This window comes from Thunnus maccoyii, chromosome 2 (genome assembly GCF_910596095.1).
Source record: "Thunnus maccoyii chromosome 2, fThuMac1.1, whole genome shotgun sequence".
Classification (NCBI taxonomy): Eukaryota; Metazoa; Chordata; class Actinopteri; order Scombriformes; family Scombridae; genus Thunnus; species Thunnus maccoyii.
The window spans coordinates 8,496,809-8,515,503 of record NC_056534.1 but is presented as its reverse complement, the minus strand read 5'-3'; the positions used below and the strand labels follow the sequence as shown (position 1 = coordinate 8,515,503).

General features: G+C 38.2%; 1 protein-coding gene across 1 annotated transcript; it reads right to left on the bottom strand.

The window, feature by feature from the left end:
- Positions 1 to 6,811: 6,811 nt before the first annotated feature.
- LOC121912182 (dnaJ homolog subfamily A member 3, mitochondrial-like) lies at positions 6,812 to 13,815 on the bottom strand. Its single transcript, XM_042434316.1, has 12 exons — positions 13,578 to 13,815; positions 11,693 to 11,811; positions 11,355 to 11,438; positions 10,261 to 10,470; positions 9,886 to 10,038; positions 9,596 to 9,743; positions 9,291 to 9,355; positions 9,038 to 9,166; positions 8,631 to 8,746; positions 8,049 to 8,143; positions 7,785 to 7,914; positions 6,812 to 7,229 (listed from the first exon to the last, which is right to left on the bottom strand). Exons 1-11 carry the CDS (start codon positions 13,780 to 13,782, stop codon positions 7,799 to 7,801), a joined length of 1,440 nt encoding a protein of 479 aa, XP_042290250.1. The 5' UTR covers positions 13,783 to 13,815; the 3' UTR covers positions 6,812 to 7,229; positions 7,785 to 7,798.
- Positions 13,816 to 18,695: the final 4,880 nt, after the last annotated feature.

The following is an 18,695-nucleotide window of genomic DNA, read 5'->3' as shown; positions in this document are numbered from 1 at the left end:
TTCTGTGTTGTGCAGTGTCAAAGCACTCAGATGACTAACTTAATAAGACAAATTCTAAGCCTTTTATAGAATATAGGTGCTGACACTTTTATCTAGATAAATTACAACAAAAATGGAGGTAGAGGTCAGACCAAGAGGCAGCCTTGTGGTTAGGTGGATGAGAATAACCATGTTTAAACCCAATGTAAGCAAGGATCTGCCTTACTGAAGTGTCCTTAAGCATTTCAGTGAAGGCTACCAGCTCCAGGGATGCTGTTCTGCAGCCTGTCATGCATTTTTACAGAATTGTTATTAAGGTTTAAAATCAAGAGAATAGAATAGAGTTGAACTTTAACTTTAGCTCATCAATGCATAAAACTGGATCAGAAATATAAAGCATACTGTGTAGCTAAATAATAACAGAATAAAAGACAATAATGCATCACATGGTTGTAGGGATTGAACCTAAAGGAGTATTTTGACGTTTTGAGAAGTATGCTTGTCTTGCTGAGTGTTAGATGAGAAGATCGATACCACTCTCATGTCTGTAAATATAAGGCTACAGTCAGCAGCTGGTTGGTTTAGCTTATCAAGACTGGAAGGGGGGGGGACAAGCTCTGCTCAACAAATCCATCTGAAATTCACTAATGAACACATTCTATCTGTTTAATTTGCACAAAAAACAAAGAGTAAAAACAACATGTTGTGCTTTTACAGATGTTGCAATGACTTATACTCATAGTGATGACAAGACTCAGGGAAGTTTTCAGCACTAGATTTTTTATTAATGTTTCTTTAAGGGTTCGATATGCTTCAAATGATGCTTGTGGAAAGTTTCTTTCAAACTTGTCCAAAGGCAAAAGTGTGTCCACACCTGAAGTTGGAGTGAAAACCCTGCTGTTACAGAGAGGAGCAAGATGTGATGAATCAAATAGGAACAGTGGCACATCGTGTTAAGAAATTTAAAAGAACTTGAGAGAGCAGTTCAAATCTTTTCTTCCTGTCTCACATCTGCACATCTGGCAAATCGCTGCAGGAAGTGGGCAAGTGGTTTGTCAGTATTGGAACTGTTGGACATGGCAGTCCCAATTCCAATGTCAGATAAAGCGTGCAAAGTACACACTATGTTTAACACATATTAATGCCTTTAGCACCAAGCTTGTTGTTATGAGAAGAGAAAAACATAATTTCTGAGTTACATCCAACTAAACTACTATATTTTGATTTTGATAAACAAAACAAATATCTGATAAAGACTAAGACCACTTCCAAGTCCACATGTAAGTTATTTGTTAATGTGGGTTGCCCCAGAGGATATCAGACCTTTAACTCTGGTCATGAATTGTGCAGCTGGATGGAAGCACACATCACACCTGCACGGAAAGAGATAAAATAAAATCCTCCTGACTTGTGTATGTGATCTGTACATCCACATAAAACTGCTGGGCTTTCAAAGTTCCTGTGTGTTTCTAATTTGAGGGTGATTAAATGGTTAACAGGATTATTCACCATCCAAGTCTCCTCCCCTGCCTCAATTCCTTCCAAGGATGGAAAGCTTTAGGCTCCATCTATAACTTGGAGTGTCCTCCTCAAGACCCAGTGAGCCCACTGGGAACAAAGCAGACAAATCCCAGGCTTAGTGCTCTTCACATAAAACAAACCCCTTTTCCCCAGTGGACCAGACCAGCAGCACCAGTGAATAATCCTGGTAAACCAGGCTCAGGATGGGTTCCTTCCAGGCATGGAGGGCACTAAATCTCACACACTGTCACCAGCTGTGATACATTCATGCTCTCTGAGGCAGACAGTGTTTCCTCACAAAGAGGAAACTATAATGTGCACTCAAAGTTTCAGTCAATCACTGGCTTTTTGTTTGCATTCTTAAGCACAAAATATAATTATCCAGTACAACATAAAAGCACCCTACGACTCCAATTACCCTCCTCACTCTGCTTTTGACCTTTTTGTGCTGCCCTGTGAGACCATGAGTACTGTATTGCTAAAGGGAAAACTCTATTATCACTCCCCATGATGCCTTCTTACGTTTCCCAGTTACTCACAGCAACCACCTGTCAGTCCACACATGATTGGCAGACAAACACTTTTATCTGTTTGTATAGCTGAAGGTCTATATAGCTTTCTGCCTTTATGGCTAGACGAAGTCAAATAATGTCTTTGAGTTGGTAGTTCCGTCCTACATTTAATTGCCTTACATTGACTTTGGTTAAAGTCTGCCTGTCTGGGAAAAAACTCACATAATGATGTTGTAAATGTCTTTGTTGTCCGGCGCTTCCCACTCAGCATTTACCATAATGTATAGCTGTGCATTTGCATATTGCTCTGCTGAATGCAGGAACTTGTTTTTAGCTTGGCACCAATCTTTGACACGGTTCAATTTGGTTTTGAAAGGGTTTCATTTGGGTTTCATAAGCCCCAAAAAAAGCCCAAAGAATAAGTGTACCTTTTAGAGGAACGTGTACTCAATTAAAGGAAACTAAAGGTTAAGATAAGGAAATAATTAAAATTAGGGTTACAGCCTTTTCCCACGACAACAGCTTTATAAAAAGCTTCAAGCTTGTATAATTTCTATGGAAAAAAATGTGAACACCACACCAATCAAAATTCACACAGCAGAATATCTAGCTTGTGTGAGGAATTGAAAGTTTATTTTCCATTATTTCGTGGAAAAAAATAACTTAATATATGCAAAAAGCTGTAACTGTATATCACTGGTGTAATTATAAACAGTAAGCAAATTCTGAGCATATGGAACTCATTTTACATTATTATGAACCTAATAGATGTTAAGATTATAGAGTATTTAACTCAAGCACACAGGAGGAGTGCTCACTGAATGTCTTCCATTCTTCTACTTTGATACATAACATATGGATGTCGCTATCAAAATGCAGAATCAACCTAAAAACCTTAATAACTAACAGGCAGCACAGGGTGTGGAAAATGTAAGCAGTCCAAGAAAGTCTGGATGGGTGGACAATGGATATATTTTAGTTTCTTTAATAAAATTCAAGAAAGCTTTTGATTGTATAAACCACAGTCTTCTCAGTTTCAGGCTAAAACCTGGTGTTATTGCAAAAATTATTGCCTAATGCTTTGAAAGCTCTTTGCCAAGTCTCAGTGTTCTGTGTTCAGGTTGAACACAAAGTGATACACTTGCAAAATAAAACTAGCATGTGTTGTTTTGTGGATGTGCATTAAATGGTCCCAAACCTGCAGTATATGGTGACATAGGATGGGCGCCATGTGAAATACGGCATAAGGGCAGTGGAAAAAATATTAAATTTACATACAATTTCACATAATTTTACACACATTTCACGTTTGAATAATATTGTGTCAGTAAATGTACGGTTATTGGCTGTTTTAACATTTTCTGCAATCAATTTACAATTAAACTCAATGATTTTCCAAAACAGTCAATATTTCTTTTTAAAAAGGTAAACACTTGTTATACTACACCATGACTGTATTGTTACAAGGTTTTGTTTGTGAAAACACACCAAGAAATTAATTTTACATTCAAATTTCATAATGAAAAAAGCAAGGCTTTCTGTTATATATTCGGTCAACACTTGTGCTCATACAACATGAATGTATTCTTACAAGGTTGTGTTCGTAAAAATACTTTAAAAAATTAATTTTACAAGAAAATCCTTATAAATAATCCCACAAAAGTGGCAAGTCTTTTAAAAATAATGTGAAATGATGGTGATTCTACAACATAGGTGTACTTTTTTTTACAAGGTTGTGTTACTCACATGAGATGAGGGGCTGATTTATTGGAATAATGCAAAAATGGTACAAAGTAGCCAAAATTATCACAATCTGCCCAAAGACACAACCAATTACATAAAAGTAGAAATTGGCAACACTATTGTCTACTGTTTAAATAACTATCAGGAAAATTATACAGAGAAATGGTTAGAAGGAACCTTACATATACTTAAACTGAGAATGTGAAGTCTTATTAATCAAATTTAGCATCCAGAGCATTATGTCACCCTTAATACTGCATCCAACCTCTGGCTGCAGAAACTGGACGGCTCCATTAAAGGTGTAGTGTGTAGAATTTAGAGGCATCTAGCGGAATGGACTTGGCAGAAATAGATATAATATTCATAAGTATGTTTTAATTAGTGTATAATCACATGAAAATAAAAATTGTTGTGTTTTCGTCACCTTAGAGGGACTTTAGTGAGTTTCTACATGCTTGGAAGGGGACGATGAGGAGGAAGGGAATTCATTTGGATGCAATCTGCAGCCTCACCAATAGATGCCACTAAATCTTGTACATAGGTCCTTTAAGTTCCAGAGGCGGGTAGGAAATACCACCTGTTCCTGTTACATTTTATATTCTACAGTCCATTTAAACATGATCATGGAGTAAAATGTTTCCTAAAATTTGTTTGTAGTGGGTTTTTTACATGACCAGTGACTGCAGGTGTAAAAATGTGTCACTTAATTGAGTTTTTGTTAAAGGTCCATGACAGTGTTGTATTTTTTATTTATGTTTGGTATGCTACATATGACATGTTGTGATATTATGGGTGTTATTACTGATTTTTATGGATACATGTATTTTCTGTCTCTTTTCGAAAGTGGCTTCTGGGCATCTTTTGATGAAAGACACTGAATAAAAGTTTTTTTTCATACATAATGGTGTAATATACATGTTTTCACAGCCTCATAAACACACATATAGGGTGCTCAGTATATGTTCTTGGCAGACACTCGCTTTAGTTTCACAATCTTATTTTGAATATACAACAGCCTTTTCATTGTTCATTTGCTCTCCTCCTTCTTTCTCTCATTTTCCTGCAACCACAGGATGATGAATAAAGGGGAACATCAGTTTTGGCCGCCCCTACAAACCAAGCACCCTCAAAGTACTTAGAGGACTGAGGAGGATGGAATTTGCAACCCACTCATCATGACATAATGAGTAAGCAAGGGTGATTTACAAATATATGATGATATCATAATGACTGGGAACGGTGGTGATTTATAGCATCTCAAAATCCTAGAAAGGGAAGTGCAGGCTACCTCATACGAACTTTACATTGAACATGTCATCAAGACTCATGAAGTAAGTGTTTTTTAAAAGCTTTATGTATTCAGGTTTTTTTTTTTTTTTTTTTTTTTAAACACTCGGCTGCCTATCTCCACTATCTATGAGCCACTGAACGGTGTCTTCATGCAGGGTTTCCATTGTAGGGGAGCAGAGGAAGAGTTACTCATTCAATTTCACTTTCAGTATTTTTCCAGACCATCTAAAGCTTTTACCCTTTTGGTCACAAGCTGCCTTCATATGGTATACCTGTTATCCATGGATAGTTTATCTAGAGTTTGATGTAGATTAGACCTCACTTTCCATGTAGAAAATGCCCACTTAAGTAGAGGAAAAAGTGAAGTCCAAACATCAGCCATTATCAGCTTGGGCTCTTTTAATGTTATCTGCTGATTAACAGTGTATACCAGCATGTAATCACACAAAACTGGACTTGAAATTGTGGGATCTATTTCCTGTTGCAAGTCCTGTATGGCCCAGTCATTCCATTATTTGTGAGCACTTGTTACCCATGAAATACTTACAATACATTGCACATTATAGTGTTTAATGTGTTTATCCTGGCGCCAGTGCAACAAATACAAACCCTTGTGCACTTACTTGACAAATTAAGAGATTTTTCATGTCACTAAGAAACCTGTTTCGCTCACTTCCATGGTTTTACATACTGTCCATACAGTCTTAGTAGCTGGTCCTGATTTGGCAAGTACTATACAAGCCTAGCAAAGGAAGCTACTGTCAGTAGTATTTATATAAACATGCATTTGTCTTATTAATCCATTACATTTGTGTCCAGAAATTTTGGGGAGGATGGAGCAAATGGGTAAACAGAGAAGAAGTAAATGAATGAGGCTGTGAGATTCGTGAGAAATGTCTTCAAACATCTTGTTTTTCCTGAGACAAACATAAGAAGTGTTCAGATATACTTAGCCTTTTACACCAGTGTTATACTTAGAAACGCAGTGCTTTGTGTTTTCTTTTTTGAGAAAGTACACAGTTGTAACTATATCCCTTTTTAGAATTTATGAACCACATGTTAAGAACAGAAAATATTCTGTGGCGATATATGTAAAAGCACAGCCACCGGCTTGTTCTTCATGTAACTGTGACTTCATATTAAATCATAAAACTCCCTTGGGAGGCACCGCAAGTTCTGTTTGTGAAGGCTGACCACTTTGAGCCTCAGTTAAGTTGGAAAACCCCGGTCTGAAGCGAATGCTCTCGATGACCCTCACAAAAGCTTCTGTTCAGACGCTGCACGCGGTGATGAGGTGGGTGGTTGAACGTATGAAACAGTCAAACAGCTGGAGTTTGAGTGTGTGTTAATGAAAGTTGTATAGTGTTGGACTGAACACAGGCAATCATGGCATTATTGACTCAACACCACCATCTATTGTTGAGTTTCAGTATTACAATCTAAATAAGCTAAAAAACAACAACTCACTAATGAATAAATGAAAGCTTAAACAATAACTTTTAATTATTCTACATTTTATTTAAATATTTATCTGCACAGTTGTGTTGCAACACACATACAGGTACAACCAATTATACCAGATGACAAATATTTAACGGTTCACGTTTTCCACTTTCTTTCTTTCCAAAATCTTTCCATCTCAGCACATTTCACAGAATATGACTATGTTTAGTAAGCTTTATGTGGAGAAAAACAAATCTATTTTATCTATTTGTACCTTTTATTCTTTTCGGCAAGTTGTTTGGTGAATGAACACCAACATTCTGGTGCGGGTCACAACAGTGTCCTATTGTATGTAGTCAATGGTAGTACAATTTGAAGTTGACCTTGTCTGTACAGCACTTTGTGACTCAATAAATAGTGCAGTTTCAAATAGTAAGTAGGGAGGAGAGTTAAACCACAATAGTCCTCAGTTAGTTACCATCTTGTTTCTCTTCCAGCAGTTCTTGAGTTTCTCGGTCCAGCACCTGTCTATGGTGAGGGGCCAGTGGGTGTGTGGGTGGACATGGCGTCTACATGGCCTGTTTGCCAACCGCAGCTTCAACAATGTGCGACTGTGTCAACACAAATACCACTCTGCCTCTCTCTTCAGTCTCCTTGCTCAATTCCCAAAGCAGGAAGAGACAGCATGGAGGCCCAGTCAGTGGATGTCTTTTCTTCCTTTACCATGTTGTGTTTTTCTACCTGAAGGGAAAAGAACAGGGTTAAAATAGAATAAGTGAAGCTGTTTCGACTAGAGAGATATGACTACAGGTGTGCTAGAAAAAGTTTACAGCAACCCTACAGATAATGACTTAGTGTACTGTTTAAAGGATCAGTGTGTAAGATTTAGTGGCATCTAGTGGTGAGGTTGCAGATTGCAACTCAATGATAAACCCTCCCCTCCCCCTCCCCATCCAAACAGAAAGGGACAGAACTACGGCAGCCACCAAAAACACGAAAGGGATACTGTACAAACATGGTGTTGCAACATGGCAGCCTCCGTGGAAGAGGACTCGCTCCCTATGTAGATATAAAGGGCTCATTCTAATCCAATGAAAACACAGTGATTCTTCGTTTCATGGGATTATACACTAATTAAAACATACTCATGAATATTGTATTCCATTTCTACCCAGTCCGTTCCACTAGATGCCACTAAATTCTGCACACTGCACCTTTAAGTTTATTCAGAAGATTATTTGATTCAAATGTGTGTGTCAGGGATGAAGTCAGTTTTGTTACTGTTGAAGCTCCCACCTGCAGCTTTAGTGTCAGCTAAACATTTTCTTTAGTTTAGAGAAGAAGCCTCCCTCTTCCTTCTGCTGCTGTTTGTCTTGTCCCCCCTCTGAGCTGGTCGACTTCGCACCTGAAGTGCTGCTGCCCCCTCCTGGACACAAACACATACTGCATCAGCTCAACTACTGCTGAGACTGACTTGACTATCTGTGTCTGTGGGTCTCTCTGCATACTAGGGTGGACTGATGCTTTGATTGAATGGTTGAATTAAAGTCTAACTCTGACCTGCGGAAGGTGTGACACCGTTGACAGACCCCTGAACATCCGTCTCGTCTTCGGCATAACTAAGCATCAGAGAGCGCTGCTTTCGCGTCAACTTCCTGCAAAAACAAGAGACCAGAAATACAATGAAATGACACAAAACCAAACAATGTACGACTGTTCACAGTGTTGATGCCCTATACTGTCTAACCATTTTTTGTATAACTGCATCATTGCGTTACATGCAAGATTCTAGATATTTTGCATGTATTTGAATACAAACTTCCTGGTAATTTACCACTAATTATTTTTCTATTTTTTCTTCATCATTTGCAATAAAGTTTCATCAGAGCTCTGTTGATCTGAACAATGCTTTACTGAGCAACATGCTGTTGTAATAATGAGTTTGTGAGGTAAAATAGCAAAATCTGCAATTAATCATTTTTTGATCTAAAATACAAATACTGTAGTCAAATAATGTTTTGACTGTAATAACAGACTAAAAATAGTGTCATAAGCAGGCTCTCATACTAATTTAGTACAACCAGGCTTACCTAGCGGTATGAAAACAAACAAACAATCAGAATATGTCTGTGTGGCTCTTACTTGGGCACTCTGATCTTGATGTGAACATAGTGATCTCCATAGCTGTAGCTGTTCATCCTCCGAATGCCTTTACCCTGCAGCCGGATCACCTGATCAGCTTGGCAACTGGAAGGAATCTGAAAACATAGATGATAAACTTAATAACAGAAAAGAGACAAGAGAGTTCTGCTGTACTGAAATACTAAATGGTACAAGGAATGTGGTCCTCATTCAGGAGAGGGATGGACCACCATGTTATTGGCTTTAATATGATAATATACAGTGTAATATTTAAGGAAAAACTGAAAGTTTCAGGTAAAATCAGGTCCACTAATCTATCTAAAGACAAATATTTTATTATTCTAAGGGAAAACTTGGGGAGTCATGCTGTATATTGTCTATAAGCTACAACCCTGCCATTTGCTCACCACTATACTGATGGTTTCGTAGAGGCCCTGTGTTGTGGCTGTGCCCCCAAGGATGGCTTGAGCCACAGAGATCAACACGTCTGAGTGGATGTCTATCCCGCTACGCCTGAACACAGGGCTACTCTGGACCTGTACAGAGACATTTCAAAAGCAACACATCAAATACATTTACCATCAAACTCCAGTGCTACTCCAATACATTGATAGAATGTGAAATGTACTCCAAAATGCTTCATAAACTAACAAAACTCACCCTAAATGTAATGAGGATTTCCCTTTTTCCAACTTGCATGCGCACTGTCTGACCGTTTTCCACTCCTGTGAGAAAATATCACAGAATGTTAGCATTTGTCATTATATAAAATCTTCCAAATCAGAGTCAACAGCAGTCAAAGCAGGTTTACATTCATTCACAATTTAGCATAAGATTAAATATGCTGAGAATCTGAGGATCATTAGGTTCGGCAGCAGCTGATAAACACATAAAAAAAACAGATGTAAATTTGTTTCCACATTTGTTCCATCTTTCACTTATGAGATTACAGGATGGAAACCTACCAGCAGGTACAGGCACAGTGACCGTCTGCCTCTTCTTGGTCTGACCTGAACCTCGGCAAAGCGCGCAGGGTGTGGTTATAATGGAGCCCTTCCCCCCGCAGCGCCGACATGTGCTGCGCATCAGGAAGGGACCCGTGTTGATCGACTCCTGCAGGGGGCGACGCAGACAATAAAATACTGTATAGTGGCGGACTAATAGCACAGTGTGGTAAAGTCCTGAGATGAAATCCTACTAAAGGAAAACTTGGAGCCTGAAGACACTCCCCAAGTTAAAGCGATGTGATGCTCACCATGCCAGTGCCGTTGCAGTAGTGACAGTGCGACACCTTGGTGCCGGGCTCACTGCCCTTGCCATCACACCTCGGACAGGCGTCGTCCATATTTACAGACAATTCCTTATTTGCGCCCTTCGCTGCCTCAGCAAACGTAAGCTCCATCACAAACTGTAGAAAGACAGAAAAAATACTTCAGTGCAATTAAACTAACATTGACACTTGCTGAATTCCTACCTGTTCCAGGTACTACATGTACTACATGCTTTACACAGTAACTTAAACAACTTAACAAGGTGTACATAACAAAAAAACTACACAACCTAGATGCAAAAGTACATCTTAAAGTTAAACACTGAAACATGTTGATGCTACAGTCTTGGGAGTTCTCACCTCAGGCCTTTGTTCAAACATGCTGTTGAGGTCTCCGAAGCCCATGCCTCCAGTAAAATCTCCAAAGATCTTCCTGAAGAGCTCCTCAGGGTCTAAAGTGGCTCCACCAGCTCTGTAGTACTGCTGCTGGCCTGCTCCAGCACGGTTTGGGTCGAAGCCTGCTGCTCCGTACGTGTCATATTGTTTCCTCTTCACCTCGTCACTCAGCACCTACACATCAAAACAACAGGAATTTGGGGTTTATTGTGCAGGTCCAATACACTTTTACATAGCTGAGGAGGGTATTCAAATATCCTTGACAGAATTATGTCATTTGCAGACCTGCCAACGCTGCCACAAATTATTTGAGTACCACTTCTTAGATGAATCAAATGCGAATCACTGCTGTTCACACAATGAATTATTGTACATAATTTGCATACATACACATAACAGTACTTCATTTGTATACATGCAGCAATCAAACAGATGAAAAAGTGAGGGAAACACTGATATGAAAAGACACACACACACACACACACACACGTGTCTCACGTGCACATGCTTTCTTTTTTTTTTCATAGTGCCATAAACTGCCCCTCTCATTACGGTCATGGGTTTGGCTGCAATAATAACTATGAATACAGTAATGTGACAAGTCAATTCACAATTTCAACTTTCCACATCCACCCTAGTACGTTTACCTTTGCGAAGGAGTAAAAAGAACCGTCCTCACTTGAGGAACCAGCCAGCCAGAGTGAGGAGGGGGAACGAGAGGAATAAAATCGATGTCATGTTGCTGTCGATTTGCAGTCTCTTGAATAATGTTACACATTTATCGATCATGATCATCCCTGCTTCATATTTGGGTGAAGGCAGGAGGAATGAATCCGGTGTTATGATTGGCCAAACTCATCTTTTTCTTTTCGGCAGGCTAGACGCTGCTGCCTCTTGCTGTTAGAGTTGAGTACTGCATGTACACAATTGAACTCAAAAGCGTCACCAGCTTTTTGCATAGTTTAGAGTGACAAATTTAACAGGCGTACTTTGATTTCAAAATGCGTACTTGTTACGCAAAATGCATACAGGTTGGCAGGTCTGCATTTGTATTGTACCTCATAGGCTTCAGCCAGTTTGGCAAACTTCTCTTTGGCCTCTGGATCATCTGGGTTGGTGTCTGGGTGGTACTTTTTTGCCAACTGTATAGGGACAATAAAAGATAAATGAAGACAGACCAAAAAGTTTAAAAATTTAAAACTCTTTCAAAAGGCGTCCAAACTAAATCCTAAGATTCAAAGTATTGAGTCTCACAATCCTGGAGATATTTTCACATCTTGCGCAATAACAATCTTTTTAACCACTTTCTATTTCTTTTCACATTTAATAATGAGAAACTAGCAAAAAAAAGTGTAGTTAGTGTAGTGCTACGTCTCATTGAAAGTGTTACTCTGACCTGGTAATATGCCTTTTTGATGTCCTTCTGTGTGGCAGTGCGGGAGACACCCAAGATTTCATACAAGTCTAGCTTGTTTGCAAATCTACTGCTGGTGTGGAACGAGTGGCAGGTCACGCCTGCAGAGAAAAGGATACAAATAGGACATTTTGAAGAGTAACTCAACGGTTTCACCTCTGACAACACCTAAAATCACATGAGTGCAGTTTAAAGTGTGCTTTGTTGGACCTATAACCACCGGAATATCAATACGTCCTGGAATACACTTGTACATCACTGCAGCAAGGTGATCAATTAAACCACCAGGGGTCAGAAACAAATATTAATACGATGTTTTTTTATCAGGAGGTCTGCAATCAGGGACTGGTGAGATATCTGACGAAGTAAATAATGAAGGGTCTGTTTTTGTGCACAGCACCAAGAGAAGAAGCATAAAGAATCTATGAGTTAATCATCAACCCATGAATGGCTATAATATGTCAGCAAGTTATACAAAATAAAATTACATCCAAGTTCCTGACTGTACTCCTGACAGCAAACACTGTAGATATTACCCAATAAAATACTCATTAATCAGGCTTTTGCACTGTACAAGTGTATCATACTGTTTAACCTGTATGGCATCGATGGGGTGTATTCACAGCACATTAAAATGGATAAATTACTCAATCATTTACTTTACCACAATTGAATACCACTAAACTTAACACAGAAGTCCTACAAGAAATTTGTCTTTAAATTATGCACTACTCTACAGTAATAACATTCTGAACGTGGCCATGAAAAATCACATGATGCTGAGCAGTTATGGAGGAAGTATTCAAATCCTTTGCTTAAGTAGAAGTACCAAACCTGAAATGTAAAAATACTCCATTACAAGTTGAAGTCCTGCATGAAAAAATCTACTTAAGTAAAAGTACAAAAGTATTAGCAGCAAAATGTAGTTGAAGTATTACAGTAAAAGTAGTGGTTTGGTGCCTCTTACTGATATATTATTATATATGACATCATTAGATTATTAATACTGAAGCATCAGTGTTGGAGCAGCATGTTACTGTTGTAGCTGCTGGAGGTGGAGCTAGTTTCAACTACTTTATATAGCCTACAGTTAGCTAGTTCAGTCTAGTGGTTCCCAACCTAGGGGTCGGGCCCCTTAAAAGGGTCACCAGATATATCTAAAGGGTCGTGAGATGATTAATGGGAGAAGAAAAAAGAAAAAACAAAGTTCTGATACACAAATCTTTTTTCAGTTTTCTCTTACCTTTGATTTTTGGTGAAGTATTGGATACTGGACTATTTGTTGGAGCTGTTAATAACTCATAGACATCTGAAACGTGACCCAGACTACACACTGCTTTTTGTAAGACATCATCTTTAAAAATGTATTTTAAAAACTAGTTAGCCTATATTATCTAATGTGTCTGATCTTCATCTGTAAAGTAACTAAAGCTGTCATGAATGTAGTGGAGTAGAAAGTACAATATATCCCTCTAAAATGTAATGAATGGGAAGTATAAAGTAGCATCAAATGGACATACTTCAGTAAAGTACAAGTACCTCAAAATTGTACTTAAGTAAATATACTTAGTTACTTTCCACCACTGATGCTGACACACAATAAGGTCAGTGTGTGCCGACTGTTACTGATATAATCACACAACAAAACACCATCAGACAGCAGTTACATCATACTTTCACCAAGGCTAACGTTAGTTCGCTTTAGCAGCATTTTTAGCTAGCTGTACTCTCTGACGTTAACACTGCAAATCACAAAACCTGAACTGGGCTCTGGACATTTAAACAGACAGCTGGCGTTACAGAAAATTATAGTATACCGCTGTAATAACAAACTCTGGAGTTGTATGCTAACTGTTAGCTATCTCACCTGTCGGTCCTTTCAATGTCACGCCATGTCCGTGTCTCCGGGAGCTCGGGTTAACCGCTATCCCTGCCCGGTGAGTCTGCGATATCGTCGCTGAACAAACTCCTGCATGTCTGACGGAGATAACCAGAAAACGACCATGACGGTGTACAGAAGAAAACGATGCTGCTAACAAGCGTGTAGTAAACCGGCCAGCGGAGGACGCCATTTTCACGTCACTACCGGTGGCTTTGGGTCAGCAGCGGTCTGCGCATGTGCAGTTTATAAAATTGACCAGATCAAAAGTAGTAAACGGCAGTGATAAAATGTGTACATTTAGCAATTAAGTATTCCCATGCTACTTTATACTTACTTTTCAGAGGGAAATATACTTTTACTGCTCTGTCAAACAAAGTAGTTACAAGTGAGAAAAGAAATCTGGTGTTTAAATTGTTTTCTCTCGCGTTTATGACTTAATAACATGTGAAAAAAAAAGGTTTTGCCAGGATCTTTCCTTATTTTTTTTTTTCAACTGTGAAACAAGTGGGGGGGGGGGGGGGAAGTTTTGCCAGATGATTCTTTTTTTAATTTTTAATTTTTAAAATTTATATTTTTAGTTTTTATTATTTTTTAGTAACAATATAACTATTAATAACAATTAGTAACAATATAAGTATTGTTATTCAAATCTTTATTATTCTTTTTCTTCCATACATTTTCTAACTACTTTCATTTACAGAATCCATTCATATATCAATATGTTCAGCTCTTTAAGGACATATATGCTATTACTTTTTATTTTTGTAACTTTTATATTTTTTAAGATACACACAGATGGGTACAAATTAAAGGAAAAACTGGTACAGGTCTGAATGCTTGACCCCTACAGTGAGGGGATCCGGTGGCTCTCTTATGCTGAGGGGGGCATTTTACTGGCATGATTTGGGTCCACTTGTCTCCTTAGTGGGAAGGGTCACTAAAAATCAATACAAAGTTGTTCTGAGTCATCACCTTTATCCTATGATGAAACATTTCTATCCTGATGGGAGTGGTCTCCTCCAGAATGACAATGCCCCAATTCACATGACACAAGGGGTCACTGAATGGTTTGATGAGTATGAAAATGAATGAATCACATGCTATGGCCTTCACAGTCACCAGATCTCAACCCACTTTAAGAGCTGTGGGAGATTTTGGACTGATGTGTTAGTGCTCTCCACCACCATCATCAAAACACCAAATGAGGGAATATCTTTGGGAACAATGGTGTTCATCCCTCCAGTAGAGTTCAGAGACTGTAGAATCAATGCCAAGGCTGAGGAACACCATTCTTCAAAAATGCTGATTCAACTGATATAGGCCACACCCATTTGTGCCTGGAAAAATTTTCCGCCATTTAGGAGTTTTTGCTTCTGTTGGCACATATTTCATCTTAGATGACCCCGGACAAAACTTATGAGTTCATTTCTGGGTATCACATAGGTTTTGTCTGCAATTGGTTGCAACCAAATTTGGGAATGTTGTACATAAAGCCACACTGTACAAATGTGTAACATTTGATATCATTCTATACACAGTAAAGTAACATTAAAATGTGATATTTCTGCAATTCTGTTGTCTTTAATAAAATGAAACTTCGTACATAAGTTCTCCATGAGAATCTGCAAGACATACTGAATCATGGCACCAATAGCCCCAACCTGTGGTCATGAGGAAAACACCACCATGCTACTTATTAACTGCCATATCTCCTAAATGTAATCTATCATGTTAACCAAATTCTGCAAAGGTGTACAGATGGAGATGCTGAACAAATGTGTTGTATTTGCAGCAATGCTTTGCAAGTTATTTCAGCCGTCAGCATTCACACGCATTTTCAGCAGGAAATGCATTCCTAGTTTCTCCATGCACTCTAAAAATAAGGGATATATATTATGTGTTAATTATGTAACATTACTCTCCAGACCCCACTTTCAGAGCCAATAACATAGACTAATCTAAATCACCCTTGAGGTCAGTCAGCTTATTTTTGTTTGTTTATAGTCCACAGGGAAGTCAATGATTTGACTTGTGGGTCCAACATTTCATAACATAACATAACATAACATAACATAACATAACATAACATAACATAACATAACATAACATAACATAACTTGCTAACACACAATATATGTACCTTGCACACCCGCACAGGTGTTTTCAATTCATTTGACTGATTAGACCTCTAGTTATAGGTATAAATTGGGTGGAGCTATGCTTGGAATTACATGATGTCACCAAATTCTATAGATGTATTCCAGAACCAACCAGCACAGTACAGTTTGTGCAGTTTGAGCAGTTTCCACTCCATTTGAATTTGCACCAAAAGGGCACATGCCTATTTGTGTTTCCCTCTCGTTAAAACTATGTTTCCTGTAGCACCTACAGTACTGTATCTCCGTGGCTGAGGTTCGGACTAAGGTAAGTTATGGTTAGGTGTAATAGAGATAACTGTTTGGTTTTAAGGTTTGGTTGGGGTCAGGTTAAACATCACAGAAGATGAGTGGTTGGGGAGATAAGTTGGGTTCAGGTAAAGGTAAGGGGAAACATACTTTGAATGGGAAACAGTCTTTGACATAATGTTAGCTTAAATTGACAGCTGTGCAGCATGTAAGCAAACTACCTAGGCCTATATACACTGGCCTCTATCATCTGATAGAGATTCAACCTAAGGCCTCATGTGCTGCAGCTGCAGCTGAGCACAGCCAGTATGTGGGCTGCTAATAAGAATGATAAAAGTGTAAGTTGTCCTGCCCTAACAGGTACAACAAAACCAACAGCAGCAGAATAATCCCAACCTTGACAAATGCTGGTTACTTTAATGCATTGGCTGTAACAAATCAATAATATATATTTCTAAAAAAAAATTAACACTGACAGAGTCCAATCTGCAAAATCAAAAGTACTTTTGCTTTTGATATTTAAAGGATAAGTTCATACTTTTTCAAGTCTGTCTTAAAACAAGTCAGGTGCCCAAATGAACACATAAAGAGGGTTTCCTCACTTTAATCGTTCCTCCTGTTCATACTGGCTATTAAAAGATCCCCTTCGAATGTGCTTACAAGTGATCAGGGCCAAAATCTCATGTCCACATTTAAGTTTATTTGAAGCTTATATGAGGCTTCAGCAGTCTGAGTTAGTCATATCAAGTGGATATCTGCCACATTTACAATTATTTGTCTTTTTAGCATTAAATTCCCTCTTTGTGTTTCCTGGGACAGTGTTTCCCTGTTGAGCTGTGGTGGAAGTATAGTAACAACACTGTAACATTGAAAGATATCTACTTGATTTAAATAATCTGGACAGCAGAAGCTTCATATTAGCTTCAGATAAACTTTTAAATACATTTTTGCACAGAGAGAGGACTGTGGATTTTGTGCCTTACACTTACATTGTAAGTGCATTATGAAGGGATCTTCTAATGGTCAGTATGAACAGGAGGAATGATTACAGCATGAAAAACCTATTTCAATTTTTATTTAAGGTACATTTTTCTGATAATACAAACTACTACCACTTACTATATTGAATACAGGACTTTTTCTTGTAACAGAGTATTTTTACACCATGACATTGTTATTTTTACTTTAGTAAAGCATGTGAATACTTCTTTCAACACTGGTTAATGGTGCAAAACAAATATACTGTGGGTATAAGATGTAATAACTAACTTTAAATAAAACAAGGCAACACATCTTTCTCTCGAGCACAATAAAAATCTCTTCGGCATTCCTCCATGGAGGTTAACCAGAACAACATAGTAGTGGATATTTCTTTTACTTATAAAGAGTAAATTGTTGTTTCTCACCATTTCATAAAATGTAGATACAGAAATAAGTTGCAGACATATTTGTGCAATATGAGATGGATTCTGATCTGTATGACATCTGATCTGTATTTATTTGAACAAAAATTTGATTTGATTTAATAGACCACAATACAATTGTATGCCACTGCTGCTATAGAGACTATTTTTTAAAAGACCATTACTCGTATGTCATACAGTAGATGGCGTCCCTGAGCTGTGAATGACAGACTCACACTGCAGTTAAATGTACTAACTAGATCTAATTCTTCTACAATTTACTTGTATTCATAAGTGCTTATACAATAGATGATGGTAGTATTTGTTTTTTTTTAATCTGTAAAATAATAATAATAATAATGACATATTCCAGGGGTTACTGGTTCTCTGGCGCAGCAGCAGCCAAACAGATTCTAATCTAATGATCTCAAGATTGAGATGGGACATTGACCTTTGAGTCCCCGGGTGAGGATTCAAAGGTCACTGAAGGGGTGGTGGGGTGAGAACAATGTTCCTCTGTTTCAGTCAGATGTCAAGACCGGGTCACACATATTTTGAACAGCTTAACCATAGAAAATGACAAAATATAACTTTTTTGTCCGCAAAAATCATCACCTCCTACACATTCATTCATTTTCTCTACAATTAAAGTTATATTTTTAAGCACTTACACATCAAACAAAAAGTCACATGACAATTTCCATGATAAACACAATAGAGTAAAATAAAAATATCATACAAAATGCAGATTCCAGTGGCTCTTGTAAGAAATGCAGAAGACAGATGCTGTCTTGCTTCCCAACACAGTCATGAAGTTTAATTTCTTTAAGTTATATAGCTATATAATACTAGAAACCCATAACTATTCCTCATATACTTAACAAGGCAGACAAAAGCCGAGGAGAAGATCAAGACTTTCATGTCTGGGGTTATGTCAGGGTTTTTATGAGGAGGACATGTTGAATGGATGTCAGTGTGTGTGACCTGATGAAAGAGACGCTCACGCTCCCTTTCACTTTCCCCTCCTTCTTCCCTGCCATCTCTCGCTCATTCCCCGCCGTCTCCAAGGCGACCTGCAAAACAGCATCCCAGCTGTGTGTGTCTGTTTGGAATGTATTACCAGTGGAGGCTGACATTTGCCACTCAGTAATGTAAATATCCCTATGAGCAACAATCCTTATCTCAATAAAGATTATCTGACGCCCAGCATCTCAGCTGGTTAATATCCAGATAGACTATATTGGTGTGTACATGCAATCTTGACAGGCCAAATATGCTAAATCATCGGATTTTGT